Source organism: Lethenteron reissneri, chromosome 9 (assembly GCF_015708825.2).
Source record: "Lethenteron reissneri isolate LAM-NWPU_2019-01 chromosome 9, ASM1570882v1, whole genome shotgun sequence".
NCBI lineage: Eukaryota > Metazoa > Chordata > Hyperoartia > Petromyzontiformes > Petromyzontidae > Lethenteron > Lethenteron reissneri.
Window position 1 is genome coordinate 6,168,427 of NC_083787.1, and position 18,850 is coordinate 6,187,276.

The following is an 18,850-nucleotide window of genomic DNA, read 5'->3' on the forward strand; positions in this document are numbered from 1 at the left end:
ACCAGGGCCTGCACGTCCCCCATGCCCCCTCAACCTCCTCCGTCACCAACCCGCAGTGACCAGCATGGTGAAATATGGTCAAATGTCACCCATAACTGATGCACGGTGTGGGTTGAAGGGGCTGTGAATTATTATGATTGTATTTGACTATAATGTAGCAATTCATCATCATCATGAGCCATGGGCAGATAGCCCGTAGCTGTCCATTTCACGTTTCATCATTTGTTTCCACTTCCCTCTGTCTTGTGCCAATATGCTCCAGTAGTGCCACATCTCTTATGTCGTTGTCAAGCCATTCTCTGTTAGGTCTTCCTCTCTCCCTCCAGTTCCTTCCCTTTTACTGAGCAACGCACTTTTAATGCTCCTGTTGTCCATCCTACATATGTGACCAAATAGTGCCAGTTTCCTTCCGATCACTGCCTGCGTCACGTCTTCTTCTGTAGACTCACGCGTAACATACTTTATGATCCAGGAGGCAAGCTCATCATCTATCACTCAGGGACTCTGCCACCTCCATGTACATACACTGGGGGAACAGAACACCGCTGAATATTGTAATTAATGTAAGGTAGACTTTTCAGTCCAATGAATATCCTCAGTCTGTTTCAGATAAAACATTTCTGCCACCAAATGTTATAATAAAACGTGCGGTCATCCCCTTACATTGACATTACTGTACTGGGTGATTTTTATAACGTGATTTTCATTTACATAATGTCTTGTAACCTTTACTCTTTTAAGTCGTTACCGATTTAGATAAAATTTACGTACTGCCTTATAATAATTACTTGCGTAGCGCATACATGTTGAGCCAGTATAACTTTAGTATTTAATAGAAAATTGATGAAGCATTCTATTGATTTTTGTTTTTGCACCTCAGTGTTTTCTTAAAATGCTCAGTAATCTGTTTACTGGGGCTGTGCTTTCAGGTCGGAATGCCATCACAAAAGAGGAAATAAGCATAGACGTGAAGAAGATGGATTTGGATATAAAGTTCTGGTGAGTGATGTGAATGACTTAGCTTAACTTTAAGAGTTTTTCTATAACTTTTTTTTGTTGAGCTTGTCAACCATTTATATGTGCGTGGTGAATATGTTTCTACATGTGTTGTGTTGCTTTGTGACCGGGGTCTGCCTTGAAAACGAGACGTTTTACCTTGGTGTGCGTTCACTCGGTTGACAAAGATTTGATTACGGTTATCATCGGCACGAGTGTCTTCTACGTTAATTTGCTTTGGTTGCTATGTTAAAAATGCGTCTGGATGTGAAGGGAGACGCACCATACCATGCTGACCTTACACAACAGTACTCTCCGCAACAGTCTGCTGGAGAGGTTGTCGTGTGTCTGTGTGTGTACTTCCATAATCCACATGAATTCTAGATTTGAAGCTTTCGTGACTGCAAGGATTCATATTCTTAGGTTTTTTCGGTAAAGTCACGTAGGTAAAAACATTAAAAAGTAAAATAAAAATCACGACGTTTCGGAGGCAACACAAGCTTCCGTCTTCAGGTGGTACTGTCACAGGTTGAGTCACAAACCGCACCTCTCCATAACAAAGGCTCAGCCTTTGTTAGCCTTTGTTATGCAGTCTATTCTTAGTCTTAAGCCTCACCTTACCATATTAATAAAAGTATGCGGCCCTTGCCCCACCACCTTCTCCAACCATTATATAAACGGAGTGGTAGCTCCTGCAATCTCTCATTTACTTGATACAGCTGTCGTGGCTGTGACGGTACCACCTGAAGACGGAAGCTTGTGTTGCCTCCGAAACGTCGTGATTTTTTTTTACTTTTTAATGTTTTTACCTACGTGACTTTACCGAAAAAACCTAAGAATATGAATCCACGTGAAGTTGCATGCCATCTGTCTATTGACAGATGCTCTCCATCTTTTGTGACTCTTTCGGTAGCCGTCAAGCATGCATAAGTGTGTTGAGAGCACACACAAGTTAGGGACATCATATTGAGTGCTAAGTGAAGTAAGTTTGGGCAGGATATGTCACTAGAAGAAATGATGGCCAACGGTTGAGGTTAATGTCAAGAAGTGGCAGCCAAAGAAGGGAATGCTGTATGACCAAAAGGACATCTGCCATGGAATTAGAGTGATTAAATGTTTCACATGCAAGTTTTATACAGATTCTTGTATCGCGAGGCCATAAATGATGTTGCCAGCTTGGGAAGGTGTTCGTCCAGCAATGGATTGATTATGGCTGCCGATGTTACACGTATATCTACTTTGTTGGTTCCATCGTTTCTCAGTCCGCTTGTCCTGGTGAGGGTCGTGGCGGCAGCATGTTGAGTAGTGGCGGTCTAGACATCCCACTCCCTGGTGACAGACTCTAGCTCTACATTACTATACACTACTACACTATACACTACACTACTACACTATACACTACACTACTACACTATACACTACACTACTACACTATTACTACACTACTACACTATACTATACACTACTACACTATACACTACTACACTATACACTATACACTACTACACTATACACTACTACACTATACACTACACTATACACTATACACTACACTACTACACTATACACTACTACACTATACACTACTATACACTACTACACTATACACTACTACACTATACACTACTACACTATACACTACTATACACTACTACACTATACACTACACTACTACACTATACACTACTACACTATACACTACTATACACTACTACACTATACACTACTACACTATACACTACACTACTACACTATACACTACTATACACTATACTACACTACTACACTATACACTACACTACATTACTAACACTACTACACTATACACTACTACACTACTACACTATACACTACTACACTATACACTACACTACTACACTACATTACTATACACTACTACACTATTATACACTACTACACTATACACTACTACACTATACACTACTACACTACTACACTACATACTATACACTATACACTACTAACACTACTACACTACATTACTATACACTACTACACTATACACTACACTACTACATTACTATACACTACTACACTATACACTACTATACACTACTACACTACACTACTATACACTACTACACTATACACTACTATACACTACTACACTATACACTACTATACACTACTACACTATACACTACTATACACTACTACACTATACACCACATTACTATACACTACTATATACTACTGTACTACACTATACACTACACTACTATATACTACACTGTACACTGCACGACTATACACGACACTACTATACACTCCACTACTATACAGTACACTACACTATCATACACTGCATTATACACTACTATACACTGCACTACTATACACTCCACTACCATACACTACACTATTATACACTATACACTACACTACAATACACTACACTAATATACACTCCACTACTATACACTCCACTACTATACACTATACACTCCACTACTATACACTACACTACTATACACTACACTACTATACACTACACTATACACTACTATACACAAACTCCACAAGACATTGTGGGGAACACGGTCAAATTCTTTCTCCAAGTCTGCAAAGCAGAGGTAGACTGGAGAAGCTTACTCCCATCATCCCTCAAATGTCTGTGAGAGGGAAGAGAGCTGGTCCATTATTCCACGACCCTTTACCGGAATCCACATTGTTTCTTCTGAATCTGAGGCTCAACCACCGGAGTATGTAAATGTATTCTATACATGTGTTCGAATGCAAGATTATTTACTTGAGCTTATCATGTATGTGTGTGTGTATAGGCATGTGTGTTTGTACATGTGTTCACCCTTGTGTGCACATGTTGTGTTTGGAACGAAGTGCATGCATTCAAGCACATATTTGCATTGCATTTGTAAGCATTTAACAGGTGATTGACTGTATGTGCCAGCATGTGGGAGGCATAATGCATCTGTGTCGCCCAAGTAAGTGTGTGTCTGTATGTGTGTGCATGCCCCCCGCGCCTTTCTAGGAGGGATCGCTCCTTGGCAGCCTACCAAGCACAGGCTGTGTGCATAACTCGAATGAAGAAAGAGATACTGTCTCTCAGAGATCAGGTAGCGTAATCGTTGTGAAAAGGGCATTTGCCCTCCCATAATATTCAATCGGCAGCTGAAATGTACCATCGTTCTTGCGTTTTTTGTGGATATGAAACATCCAAAGAGTGTATTTACTATGCTGAATATATGTGATGTTATCTTTGGTCGTGTGAACACAATATTAGTATTGTTGTTATTTATTATTAATGATATAATCAGGAGGGTCCTGTCAAGTTTTTTTTAGCAAGAGGAGGCAATGGTTGCTATTCAATTGTGGGTTATTTTTCAAAATTGGACCGGCATACAATGGCCTGCTCTTACACAAATGCATCGCCGGGAACTTTACCGTCCATTGCAAAGCAGATGACGCTTATATGTTTTTGTTTGGTTAATAAACCCGCAGTATTAAAATCAAGGCGGCCACTGTATTTAAACCGTGGACCTCTGCAACAACAAGAGGCAAAAGCGCTAGAGCTAGGCCACGTCACCGTTGGTGTTTCGAAATTGTGTGTATGTTTGGTTTTGGCTTGTGTGTGTGTATATTTGTTTCTTAATGTCACCTTGCAAAGTTTCACCCAAAAAAAAGATTGAACCTATAAACAACCTCCACGCTGTGAGGAGGCCTTCAGCCAGCAGTGGACTTATAAGGAGCTCTAATGAAACGTTATACATGATATACACAACATTCATGAAAATAACTGAATCGCATTTGTGTATTACATTGAATATTTAGTAACTTGTTTGTTTCTTATTACCTGGAATGCCTGATCTCATCAGGTCTCGGAAAACAAACAAGGTTAAGCCTGTATGTATGTACATTGAACTTCTTTCACACCGTACGTAGCTAACCATGCTAATCAGAGGTGCAGGGGAAGGACAACAGAAATCCTGGATATTCTAATTATGATTCTGAGCTGTTATAGCAAGTGTGGAAGTTATGTTGTGGGCAGTAGAGGTGTGTTGTTGGACTGTACTTCTGTGTTCCCATATCCATACTCCTAGCCTTCACCAATGCACACTGAGAAGAATGGAGAAATCTGGCCAAATAACTCTGCATGGCTTGGGGAGAGCCTCATCCAACAGGGGATTGACAAGAGGGCTGTATGATAATAGTTTTTTTACCCTTCTATCTGGCAACAAAACTGACACCTTTTTTACAAGGAGTCATGTTTGCATAGACCACAATACCTGCAGCCATAATGCAAACAAAAAACATAACTCTGATAATATATGCACTGTCCTTGAAGTTGATTGGTCCACACCCGAGACAGCTTTCCTTAGAGCCTAGTCTCACATGGGTTGGACCAGATGACGCCAAAAGGTGCACAACTCAAAGACAATGCACCATCAGAGTATGAGAGCTCGGGGTGTAAGCATTTACATCATTAGAACCTGATGAGGTTCCAATTGGAACCTCATGAGGTTCCAACCTCATGAGGTTCCAATTGTGAAGAGGGCTGTACTTGGACACGTGTTCCAATTTATCTTGCAGCATTTCATATGTCTCCTTCATTATTGCCAGGAATTCAGCTAAAGACATATCCAGGTGAAAGGATAATTCCAACTTTCTTTGGACAATCTCAAAGGTCTTAAACAAACGTCTAAAGAGACATTGTGCATATGTAATGAAAATAAATAATACAATTAGCATTACATTTTTCAATAAAACTTTGGCGAAGCTAGATTGAACATAATTATCTTAAATTAAAGATTAAACTAAATCTGACAGCAGTGCACATCAAAAAAATCCCTGAGGGTCAGACTGTACAACCATCCAAACCAATCCGCTTGCTGCGCACTGAAAAACTGATATGAGCATTCCCATACGTCCATCGACTAGGTGATGTGGAAAGATGGACTGTGTCTGACAGCCATCTTTTCCTAGTTTCTCGTTCCTAATTTAATTAAAACCTTTGAGGTTTACATTCTGTTAAATGTCTCCCTGAATTATATTGGTTAAATTGGTCACACCTAACCTGATTCAATTACAGGGCTGGATTTAGAATGCGTGACAAAGGCAGTGCTGACCAAATGAGATCTCAAAGACAGATAGGAGTAATAAAGCGAACGGAATGAACACAATGCACTCGCACAGCAGAATGAAGGTAATAAAATACAAAAGCAACAGCCGTAGCGGCTGCTTTTCCAGTTGGAGCAGCGGATGGGAGTGTTACGCACAGGACATTTAAGGTTTTCAAGGCCCTAGCATGAACAGCAGGGGGAGACAATCACCGGTTCCTTTGCAAAGGACCTTCTGATCTTCACCTTGAAACCAAAATTAACATTTTAAGATGCAGTGATGAAACGATGTCTCGTGCTGACAAAATCATTCAAGCAATACTCATTATTTGCAAGTTATCAGGATCTTACGGTTTAAAGAAATTTACTTTAACTTGTGCTAGTCACATATCAGATGTCTTGTGTGGCCAGACAAGGTATTGATCAATACAGCATTGGGATTTTAGCCAGCACTCTGGCCTTAACGCCATCTATTTTATGATTTTTTTTTTATCATAGAGCATCACAATCTGTTAATATTCACATAAGTGGAAAGCGTCACAGTTTTTGATGTTTCACCACAAACTTAGAACAGTGTCCCCTCTACCTTGTTGCTGGAACATTGGGCAGGCAGGGTTGGAACAGTGAGAAACAGCAATCACGATTACAGAGGGGAGAGTGCCTCCTGCTGAAAACCTCACGCCACGACTCATCATGGCCTCATGTTGGGTCATCCTTACATCTGATGAACATTTTGTTGATCTGCGTGGAAAAATTACATGTCGTGAAAAAGTACGTGACTGTTTTTATCGTGCTCAAATGCGTTATCCACGATAATCATTTTTTAGATTGGTAAGTTAGCACATAACTTAGTGGTAGTCTTTTTTTTTTATATATAGTTTATGTTGATCAGTTTGCCATGGTATTTTGTACTCCTCTAAGAGAGGGACTTGTCATTATTTTCTGTGACGACAATACGTTTAATACTATTTTCTTCTTCCGAGTACATTTTTGTATTGAGTTTGTACAGCATACAGGCGATGGTGACTGATGTTCAAGAAATTTGGCACAAATACAGCCAAATCTATTCTCATAAGTATACAATTCTTATAAGTTTGCTTTCACTAAACAATGGCCCAGAGGTTGATTGATTTTTATTATCGGCCAGAGTCGCACCTAAATCTCAAAATTGTTTTCAGTCCCTTGCTAAACACTTACAAATATATAATCCTAATCGTCAGAGCACCAAGTGATTAATCTTCTGTGGATTGTGGTGCGAATTAAAGCAATTGAAAGCAGATGAAACATTCAGCCGATTACGAGTACAAGATATTGTTACTCGTGAATCACTGACTTGCGGCCCGATGTTTTGTTGCCAACCTATTGAAATGCATCGGTTTTCTTGACAGCCGCAACGCGTTGGACCGTAGCTGTCGCAAGTGCTTCTCGCTGCGTGTGCACAAATTTGACGCTGCAGGCATCAGCATTACATTAACCAAACTATCTAGTGCGCGATTTATTTTAAGTTACTTGCAGTTTGTGGTTCCACTAAGGAAGTGTGGTCAAAACAGTCGTGGTCTGACTCAAATGCTGCAGAGTTTAAATGCATCTAATCAATGTTGACACGCATAAGAGCCCGAAAACAGTGACTAAATTAAGTTCACGCAGCATCAGCATCTTATTGGTTGTGTTATCTTATTCTTTTTTTACAACTTGGGGACACTTAACCTGCCGTTTAAACCATGCACTCCTGGTGTCCTATACTCAAGGTATTTAATTCTGTAAGCGGTTTGTCCCTTAGTTGTGTATGCATTCTCGTGTCCTGAGCTCAATTCCCGACCACAGCTAACATCAGTGGCGGTATCTAAACCAATTTTGAGCACCTCCTTCACCACTGTTGTCTTTCTCCCGCACCTCCGATTAGCACTGTTGGATACGTATGGTGCAAAAGAAGTAAACATTACGTACAAACATACATTCTCATCGTAGGTAACGCGCATAGGGATACGACTGTAAACCAATTGACTGAGGACCATCAACAGCGATGAGCATTTGTTCGAACATGAAGATACTTGGACTTGATTTTGGCCATTGTGCTCATTATTTTTGTCATTCTCATGGAATCACAAGGTATTTGCTTTGTGCCACTGTCTCTGCCTTGATCTCTAACCTACCCTGACCTCTATCTGTCTTTTTCTCCACGTGTCTGGGAGCAGCTGCTGACTCAGAAAAAGCACATAGAAACCCTGGAAACTCAGCTTCAGCTAAGCCACGAGGAGAAGTCACAACTCCGTGAGTTGAAAATAAAGTTTTGCAGAAACAGTATCGAGTACATAATAGAGGTTTTTGGGTTCGGTCGCGTAAATATAAATGTGTCGTTCAACCTGCCATCCACCCGACACAGCCAATTCGTAAGGTTTGTCACGTAAGCAAAACATTACAATTCGTTGCTAGTTCACCACACCGGTGTGTGGGAGAGTAAAGCCCACAACGTTTACAATTCGAGCACGATCTTTCGCGAGTAATTACAACTACATCATCAGACGAACGGCCAGAGTATAGTGTAATTAGACAACTCTAAATGGCCACAGTGGTAGCGTACAGTGTGAAGCTGCACAGGATGGCAACAGAACAATGGCCTTGGCAACAGTCACAATAGTGTCACCATGTTAAAATGACCACGTGTGCATTCCGCTTGACACAAGCTGCACAAGCACTGCCCGCGTTAAGACTAGAGCAGCGTCTGTGCATCACGGGCTTCGTGTGGGTTGTATTGTTTTACCCCAATTCAACCTGCGTGCCCTCATCTGCCAGCAATTACGTGAATGCGGTGACAGGGTTCACAGCGCCCTAGTCACTTATAGTGATTTTTTTCTTCTTGTGATTTTGGGCCTTGATTCCTGTCCAGAGATCAAATCAGTGACGCTTGATGTCTGAACCTGTCCTCCTGCGTGTCCAATCACTGGAGAGACAAAAGCTGCTGGACATGGCGCCCTGACACATCACCTCCCACGTATGCTGCTGTGGTGACCTAACAGAGGCTCTCGAATGACCAATTGCCACTCTGGTCGTACAGATAAGTAGAGGATCTTTCTTTCGTTTTTATCTTTGTGCATGCACGCTAGGGATGGAGTCCACGAGTTGCAGATTGCTTGCGGTTGAAAAGATGCATTTGGGAATCGGACAACTCTCTCGGGGGTGGATGGATGACGGAGAAGATAATGCGCGTGTTGCGTTGTCCACGCAGCACACGGGTAGGTGGAACTTTCAACCCGGTGGAAACACGTACACCATCACTGTCACCTTTCTTTCAGCCGTGATCTGCCCTCTGCTCGATGAAGACCTCCTGTTGTTGGTACCGTTGCATCGAGGATTGTCCAGCATCGATGTGTTGCGCGCCTACACTTACCAGCTTTCGTCACTCACTCATGAATTTAACACGTAGGCTTTCGCGACCAATGTCCATATTTAAGACCGACTCAGTCAACCGATTGTCTCGTGTTATGTTTTACCGTTGCGAAAAACTACCTTTGAAATATTTCAGTAATAACGACATTTATCCAGGAAAACATCATGGATGTAATTAATATATCCAGAAAGTTTGTTCAGGAGGGTTCTGCATTGGGATGTTTGGCAATTTTCTGGTGACTTGTCCAATAGAGTAGCATTCCTTCACTCACAAATCATCGCTGAAACATCCCAGAATTATTCCTTCAAAATTTGCCACATTTTCTTTTTTTTTTCTTTTTTCTGTCACTGTGAAGCTCATGAAAAGAGGTTGTTATTTTTTTTTTTACCCAATTATTTTTGAAACTGTGCACTCCAGTCTCCAGGTCTTGGTGACTTTATGATTAGTGTCTTTAAGAAGCACACTTTGGAAAATGTAGTGGCTGCTTTCTGGTGGTGATAGATAGGAGGGCAAGGTAGAGCAGAGTGGTACTGCATCGATCGGATCGTTCACCCTATTTTTTTAATCTGTGTTGTTCGTGCTACAAGGTTAATTTATTTGATTAACATTGGTCAAATTAAAGGTCGCACTCATTACAAACAAAGTGCTTTCCACAAATGGCCCACGATACCTTACTGATCTGGTCAAAGAGCATAAACCAAAATGCAAACTCTGCTCATCCTCGCAGCAGCTTTAGCTAACCATCGAGCAAAGATGGTCACCGCATCGCACGCTTTAAGATGCGCTTCTACGGCAGTCTGGAATGCTCTTCCTTACGATATTATGAAGACACTGGAGCTATACACTTTTAACTCTCGATTGAAAACAAATTTCTTAAGAACTGATTTTTGTGTTTAGTTTATTTTCCTTCCCCCGCACCTCAGATCAGCACGGTTGGCTACGTACGGGACGAAACTGTAGCAACATTCCAAATGTACTCTTTCAAAGAAATAATGCCACTGTTTTTCCATCTGGGTACCGTGCATACAAAGACGTCTCAATGCTTTTAATCCATCATGTGTCAAATTGCATACTCAGCTGTGCAATACATCATAAAAAATGAAAGGGTAATTGATGTCAGAGAAAATGCAGTGTATATTGAGGCATATACGATTGCCCCGTTGACAAAAGGCAGTTGTCCTGTGGATTCCTCGTCCGATCTCGTGACGCACTCGCCCTGGACGCCAATATCCCGTGGGTGCGCAGACGACCCGGAGCTACCGGGGGCGGAACACGAGACCCCCCCGTCGCCGTCAGAAGCCGGAGTGCTGGCCGCCCTCATGGGGGCCCTGGGCACTTGGGATGCGATGAAAAAAGGCGAAGCAACCTGCACGGGCATGACAGCGGGCGCAGGCGAGGCGGCGGGAGTACAGGAAGTCGGGCTGGAAACGAGGGATCCAGCGGCGGGTCACAGCGGCTGCGGCTCGGGCGAGGACGCCTCCTGCGATGAGTTTAAGTGGAGCGCTTTATAGGTGGCACAGTTGTCAGAAAACAACTCCATGCATTCCCGTGGCTTGAACAAAACTGGAGGAAATGTCTGAGTGTCTTCTCTGTTTTATTTATTGACTTGGAGCAGACAAAAAAAGCCCACAGAGATACCTATAATTGAGTGCCATTTTGTGGCTAAAAGTTACACTTCCAGGGAAGTGATTTGCACTATTGACTATAGGCAGTTTCCCCATCAGCGAAACCAGAGACCCTAGCTCTTTCTGATGACTGGATGGCTCTTAAGTGACAGCGAGCAGCATTAATATGTGGTACTATGTTTAGTAGCTATTGCACGGTGCTGTAATCCCACCAATCCGAGTGATTTCTAACCATGGCTAACATCAGTGTGGAAATTGCCATCTGAACCAGTCATAGTCCCTCATCCCCTTCACCGACCTGCAGCGACCGGCATAGTGCAACACAGTCAAACAACCCCTGTAACATATTCAGTGTATAGGCCTTTATCTTGCAGTGGATCAACAAAGGGCAGTAAATTATTACTTTGGTCCAATTGTATTGAGTGAGCGGTGTCCATTATTAGTTCACATGGGCCTTATAAACCTTTATAGTGCTCACAGCTGGTGTTCCCATCAGTGTGCCAAACTACAGGATCGGACCCACAAGGTCAGCTTGTCTACTCATTCACTACATTTGCATGTAAATTGGATAATGCACTTGACACATCAATACTGTGGTAAGACACAGTGAACCGGATAAAAGTGGTTATTGAAATAGGTAGTTTGGACATCGTTTGAATGATTAGCAACTGACTGGCCATAAAGCACCACGCTGGTGCTGTTCAAATTCCAGTTCTTGAACGCCTACTCCGATTCAAAATTGACTTTGCCCAACCTACAGATGTATTGCAACGTGTAATGTTTTATTTATATGTGAATTGAGTAGATTGGTGTAGATGGAAATGTGGACCAGAATGGATCCTATGGGGAGTGGTCTTTTAGAAACACCATATGACAACAGCCTTAACTTTTTTTTTAAAGTCACTTTATTTTGTAATGTTGAAAAATGTGAAAAGTGTGATAGCTGTCTGCTGTTCTTTAGTTAGTCTTGTCTTTGTAAGTTAATATTATACCAAACAAAAGACTTTCCTGCAAATTGTTTTGGTTGGTTTTAAAAAAAGGTCTAGAAAGACAAAAGGTTAAAATGTACTTCATACATTATTATAATAAAAAATAGTACCAAAATGTGATACTAAATGACTTGTCATTTTAAATAATGCATTCTCGCTTGGCAAGGTGCTGGCTAGGGCAATGAGTCATTGGTCTTGGCTCTGCACCAATGGCATTAACTACATCAGCTTTCTCACTGTTTTATTGTCAAAGTGCACCCCCGTATATTAATTCAGGGATGCAGCACAGCATTTAGCTTACTAATGCTTGGCATTTCTCATTACGGTATTAGCATTTTAAACATGGCTGGTGGAAGATTTCTTTATTTATTCATAAAATGCAGTGGCGTCATTGTAAACACTGCTGGAGTTTACACTAATTCACTTAACTCAGGTTTGGATCTAACGAACCAGCGAAAAAAGTATAAACAACTGTACATCAACATCTTAAGCATGCCACTTATTCCTGTAGAAGTGCACATATCAAGAGCTTCCTTCCAGCTTAGCATATTAGTGTACAGCTCCAAGAAGCATCAATTAAAGACAGTTTTACCATTCAGCAATTTTGGATAACTCTCCAAGTAAGGTCCACCCACTATGGAAGGCAATGTCATGAGATATTCTTGCCTTAATTACTGAATACCATAGTTTAATAATCTCATGGTGCAATATCAGGGGGTCTTCTTTTTCTCATCCAGCAAATACTGGATTCATCAGAGACATCATCCCACTCAGCCACCCCGAAGGCACGAGGATGCGCACGTAACTTAACCACGAGCAGTTTTAATTGTCGACTTTGGAAGGAGCTCTACGGTATGACAAGATGAGGTGGCGGCGGACGGTTTGGAGTGACCGCGTGGGGAGACGCGGCCCCGGCTCGTGACGGAGTGCCTCTCTGTAGAGTGGGTGTAGTAGAGCAGTTGTCCCTGGATGGCCCAGCCCGACCTCGGTGGTACGCGTTCCACACCCGCACGGTGCGGTCCCAGCCAGCAGACACGTACTGCCCATACAGACCACAGAGAGCAGCACACACCACATTACACTGAGCACACACGTGGGTGTGCGTGTTAGTGTGGCTTTGTCTTTGTGTGAGGATGTGATCGTGTAGTAGTTGGCATACTGCGATAACCACATCGGTGGCGAATATCTAAACTGGCCCTGAGCCCTCCCCATGGTTGACAGCCTTAAAAGGATGCGGTGCCGTGGTGCTGTGGTGTTGGCCATCCCCCCCCTCGTGCGTCATGCCGACCTTCATAGATGCTCGCTAACAGCACTTGCCCCAACAGCCTGCAGAGGCAAGCCAGGGCTCTTTGTGTGAGGGTAGCTTGGAGAGCATCCTTAGGGTGTACTCATTTAGTCCAGCACCTTGCAAACATGGTTGGTGAATTGCATGGAGATGAACAGCATGTGTATGAGATGCCCAACCTGCAAGGCTGGAATGTGCCCAGTAAATAGCAGTAAAGAAAATTAACATCCAAAGTGCATTATCCCCTCATATGCGTGGGGGACCCTCCAGACTGCTCTTATCTATTAGACATTCGATAGTGTTTCTTATTGCTGGCCCTTTGGATGTTTGGGCCTTGGGCCTATGATCATAAACTGTCATAAGCAAAACTACTCCTTCATGCAAAAGACAGATTCATAAATGGTCCAAAAATCCGAATTTCCCTCCAAAACCTTTTAAAAAGCCAATCGACTTCATAAGGTTTTCTTGGGTAATTATTTGTTCCATTTGTGAGATACATTCACATGTGCAACTCTTGGACGATGACATCACAGAGCTCACGATTAAGTATTTTCGATTGCTCTATACCCAGATTGAGTTTTGTGCAAATAAAAACAAGTATACCCGTAAAAACAAAGTTTTTCACTATAAATCCTTTATATGCGTGGCGGCTAGAGTCTTCTCGTCCTCTGGCTTGAGATGGCTGCCACCTATGGGTCAGATGATTGTCTGCCAGTATTAAGCAATTGGTAATTAAATATTTAATTTGTTTTCCCTAAACAGTGTAAAATTTTGGGAAAAAAAATTCACGAACATTAATTGTCTCGCACAACGAGTCTGTGTGGAAAATGTCAGCTCGATTAGATCACGGGAAGTGGGTTAAAAAACGACCGAAAGATTTGCACGGTCGTAAGCAAGCAAGCACGCAAGCAAGCACGCAAGCAAGCAAGCGAACTTAATATAAAGGATTTAAAAACCCTAATTCACAGAGCCAGAACTTGCCATATTAAGTAACAGATTAAATTGAATACGATTTTTTCAATGCCGTAAGTCGGCAGCAACAGAGCATTCGTGAATTTGGCAAAAGAGACGATGGGAGGGCATTTCAAAGTCGAGCGGTATTAGGGGGAAAATGTATGAAGAAAACATCACATCTCACGTTTTGGTGTTTGAACAGAGTCTTCCTGGGAGAAGGAGACCTTGGCGTTGGTCGGGGTGTCAAGGGTGCGAGGTTCATGGGAACGATGATTGGTAGCAGCAATAAAATAATAAGGAAGTGACTGACCAATCAATGGTCAGAGTGAATGAATGAGTGTAGCGGCTTACAATCTGGAAAATTGTGTTACATTTGATTCCATCCAGCACAGTCGCGCAGTTGATGTCTGGGCTGATGCCATCAACTTGCTGCCCATAGAAAACTCACTTTCACCAGGAATCTCGTAGATATTATTAGAATCTTAACAGATGCAGAGATGGCGGCAGGAGTGGCGATGGATGGATGCAGTAACGGATAGGATGCAGCGATTGTGTAGATACAGAGCCGAGAGTCGTAGAGACTCTGGCGGGCAAAGCACCACCTGTCCTCGCTCGGGGATGTGGATGATGGACCTGACACAGTCGCTGTGCCCTGTGTTGACCTGCACCTGCGTGAAGGTCTCTGCATCGAACACGCTGCACAGGACAGGGGGGGCAGGACGCCATTCGCAAGTGTTAAACACGCAGCGGAGAATTGGGAGTCACGGTTTAGGTGACTGGCCCCATCTTTACGCGAGGGGGTATCTTGTGTTCTCCACAGGGAATGCATTATTTGCTCCGCTGCGGGTCTCCTGCCACCGCTCTCCCATTGACATGTTTCGTTGCTTCTACATACTATTAACATTCCTTCCCTTTGTTAATGCTACCCCCTACCCCCTCCCTTTGATGCTGCTGATCCTGCATAATGCATGGACATAATATGACTTTGAAACCCCCCCCGCCCACCTCCTACGCATTTTCCATGAATATGCTAAATTCCTCTTGATATGCACATTCTTTTGTTAAGGCGCTCTTCTTCCACCTCCAACCCAGCTTATATATAAGCTCCAAGCTTGACAATATCTCATTCTTCACCTGAAGACGGCTGCTTGCGTTGTAGCCGAAACGTCGTGAGAATTATTTTATTATGTTTTATTTTTATTATTTTATTACTTCCCTTCTACGTGACTTTACCGAAAGAACCAAGAAGATGAATCCCTGCAGTCACGAAAGCTTTAAATGGAAATCAACTGGCTTGATGGAATCCTGATTCCGACTGAGCCGCTTCTGCAAAACTAGCGGTTTCGAAATGATGCATTTCTCACAATGAAGAAAATTGTCACCAACATCAAGAAAGCAGAACAGTTGCACGAAAATGTATTTTCTGTGTGGTTTCATGTCAAATGAACTGCTGTGTAATTTCGCTCACATTTATATCCGTCATGTATGTCGTAGCTTATGTTACATCCGATGTCAAACCAATGCACGTATTAAAACGTGCGTTATATGTTATGCTGCGGACAGCAGTGGTTGGTGCAGCAAAAATCATCTGTTGTTGAGTAACTGCAGCTACATATCATTAACATTCATTTCCTTTGTTACTGCTAATCCCTGCACCCCCCCTTGGTGCTGTTGATCCTGCATAATGCATGGGCATAATATGACTTTGAAACCCCCCCCGCCCACCTCCTACGCATTTTCCATGTATATGCTAAATTCCTCTTCATATGCACATTCTTTTGTTAAGGCGCTTTTTCTTCCACCTCCAACGCAGCTTATATATAAGCTCCTAGCTTGGCATTGTCTCATTCTTCACCTGAGGACGGCTGCTTGCGTTGTGGCCGAAACGTCGTGAGAATTGTTTTATTATGTTTTATTTTTATTATTTTATTACTTCCCTTCTACGTGACTTTACCGAAAGAACCAAGAAGATGTTGTACTATACTTCTATGCCCCCCGTGTCTGCGTTCCCTGCCTTTACAAATTCGCACCGACCAGCGTGGTAAAGTACGGTCATGTAACCCTGTCGGCCCACGCGGCGTGGAGGTCTTCATCGAGCTATCTGGACACGACCCCGTTCCGAGATGCTCTGAGCCCGGGCGCATTGCGGGTGGATTGGTTCAGAGGCTTTAGCCGGGCAGAATTGTCGTGAAGTGTGCCTCGTCTAACCGGCCGCTCGTCACCACCCACCGGAGTGTGTTCTGCACCCCAACCACAATGCAGCCACTGAGCTCGTCGATGCATAGGGCGCCGACGGCTCCCGGCATCACCAGCACCCGCTCACAGCTCGAGCCGTCCCCGCTCTGAACACACAAACACACAAGCACACGCACACAAGCACACACACAAACACACACAAGCACACACACAAGCACACACACACACAGGCACACACACAAGCACACAAAGAAAATAAAGAAAAAAAAGATCCCCCGTATAGCCTTAACAGACTGGAGGGGCAAGTGCTGTCAGCGAGCACCTATGAAGGCCAGAACGGCACACGAGGGGGTGGGTGGCCAAGACCACGCCCGGCCGCCTTTGTCTCCGTAGTGGTTTTTATACATCGCACCAGGTATTTATTTGAGGCTGAGTCGACCTAGGGGAGGACCAGGACCGGTTCCGATAATCGTCACTGGTGTTGGCCGTGAGCGGGAATCGAACTCGGGTCGCCAGTAACATAGCGCAGCGCGTTAACCGCTACACTACCGCTCCCCACAAGCACACACACACAAGCACACACACAAGCACACACACACATAAGCACACACACAAGCACTCACACACAAGCACACACACACAAGCACTCGCACACACAAGCACACACACACACAAGCACACACACAAGCACACAAAGAAACAACACCCGTGGTCATATCACAAACCTTAAAACGGTTGAAGAGAATCCTAATTTTAACTTAAAAGTGCCCTTAAACAATAGTTCGTAGGGCGCTATGCATGAAAAGGCGGAAATAGTTGAATATCAACCGAGGAAGAAAGAAATGAGAAAGATGTTTGAAAATAACTAGAGAGAGAAAGCCATTTTAAACGGATATGCTTTAGTCGAGATTTGAAGATGTATCGTGTCTTGAAAGTCCTGACCTCAAAGGGTATGGAGTTCCAGATCTTAGGTAGCAAAATTGCAAAGGCACGATCACCCCACGTGTGAAGCCTCGACTGTGGGACTGAGCATTGCAAAATCTGAGGAACTGAATGATCTTGATGGAATATGTGGCTGAAGGAGATCCTGAATGTAGGGAGGAGCGAGTCCATTTCAGAAGTGTCCTTTTATGCTGAAATATTGTTTATGAGTAATGATAATGATGCTGATAATCAGCAATGATACACTGGATGATGATGATGATGATCATCCTTTCGGTGGTGGTGATGAACATGACAGTGATGACAATGATAGTGACAATAATTGCAGTCTTCTTGGTTCTTTCGGTAAAGTCACGTAGAAGGGAAGTAATAAAATAATAAAAAAACATAATAAAATAAAATAATTCTCACGACGTTTCGGCTACAACGCAAGCAGCCGTCTTCAGGTGATTCTTCACCTGAAGACGGCTGCTTGCGTGATTCTTCACCTGAAGACGGCTGCTTGCGTTGTAGCCGAAACGTCGTGAGAATTATTTTATTTTATTATGTTTTATTTTTATTATTTTATTACTTCCCTTCTACGTGACTTTACCGAAAGAACCAAGAAGATGGATCCCTGCAGTCACGAAAGCTTTAAATCGAAAAATAATTGCAGTCTCGGTAATGATGCCGACAGTGATGATAATGATGAAGGTAATGGCAATAATTACCATATTTCCAATGATCATGATGGTAGCGATGATGATTGTAATAGTGACAAGAAAGACGGTGATGATTACAATGATGGTGATGATGGTGACATGATCACGACGATGATGATTAATCAACCGCGAGCTCGGCGAGTGCGTTGCTCATTTGCGAATTCGAAATGTCCCCCCTCCCTCCCCTCCCGTCGCGGTTGCCACCGTACCCAGACGCGCACGGTGCCGTCCTGGGAGGCCGTGACCCAGCGCTCGGTGACCCCGTGCCAGCGCACGCAGGTCGCCTCGGCCTCGTGTCCTGTGAGCGTCGCGACGAGCTCCATCTCCGGCCCGCACGGTCTGAACGCTCGCACTCGCACCGCCCCATCGCTCGACGCGTAGGCAAACTCGCGCCTGGTGACAAAGACAGCGACGACGACGATGATGGCGATGATGGCGATGAAAACGAAACGCTTGAAAGCGAACGGCGTTACTCGTTGTTCGTGATGAAAGGCTTTTGGGTTAGAGCACTCGCACCTGTTTAGGTCTTCTCTAAAGACTCGCCTGTCTCGCCGGTTCTACACTTCCCATGAATGACCCCGTGGACTCTGGACTTTGTCGTGTTTATATTTCATAAATTCGTGCATGGGCGCACTGAGATCCCTGGATGAATTGCGCCTTATAAATGTAAATGATTAT

General features: G+C 43.3%; 2 protein-coding genes across 4 annotated transcripts in view; one reads left to right on the forward strand and one right to left on the reverse strand.

The window, feature by feature from the left end:
- Nucleotides 1–12,214, forward strand: part of LOC133340484 (uncharacterized) — a 63,315-nt gene extending 51,101 nt beyond the window's left edge. Inside the window, exons 8-12 of the mRNA XM_061548774.1 lie at nucleotides 930–999; nucleotides 4,007–4,091; nucleotides 8,288–8,363; nucleotides 9,197–9,325; nucleotides 10,726–12,214. Of these exons, the coding sequence (XP_061404758.1) occupies nucleotides 930–999; nucleotides 4,007–4,091; nucleotides 8,288–8,363; nucleotides 9,197–9,325; nucleotides 10,726–10,991 (626 nt within the window). The 3' untranslated portion in view covers nucleotides 10,992–12,214. The remainder of the gene's footprint in view (nucleotides 1–929; nucleotides 1,000–4,006; nucleotides 4,092–8,287; nucleotides 8,364–9,196; nucleotides 9,326–10,725) is intronic.
- The window catches only part of LOC133340479 (uncharacterized), a 41,696-nt gene continuing 35,054 nt past the window's right edge, over nucleotides 12,209–18,850 (reverse strand). For all 3 annotated transcript variants that reach the window (XM_061548758.1, XM_061548757.1, XM_061548759.1), the window contains 4 exons: nucleotides 18,382–18,565; nucleotides 16,563–16,675; nucleotides 14,936–15,029; nucleotides 12,209–13,133 (listed from right to left, as the gene is read on the reverse strand). In XM_061548758.1, coding sequence (XP_061404742.1) covers nucleotides 12,942–13,133; nucleotides 14,936–15,029; nucleotides 16,563–16,675; nucleotides 18,382–18,565 — 583 coding nt within the window. In that variant the 3' untranslated portion in view covers nucleotides 12,209–12,941. The remainder of the gene's footprint in view (nucleotides 13,134–14,935; nucleotides 15,030–16,562; nucleotides 16,676–18,381; nucleotides 18,566–18,850) is intronic.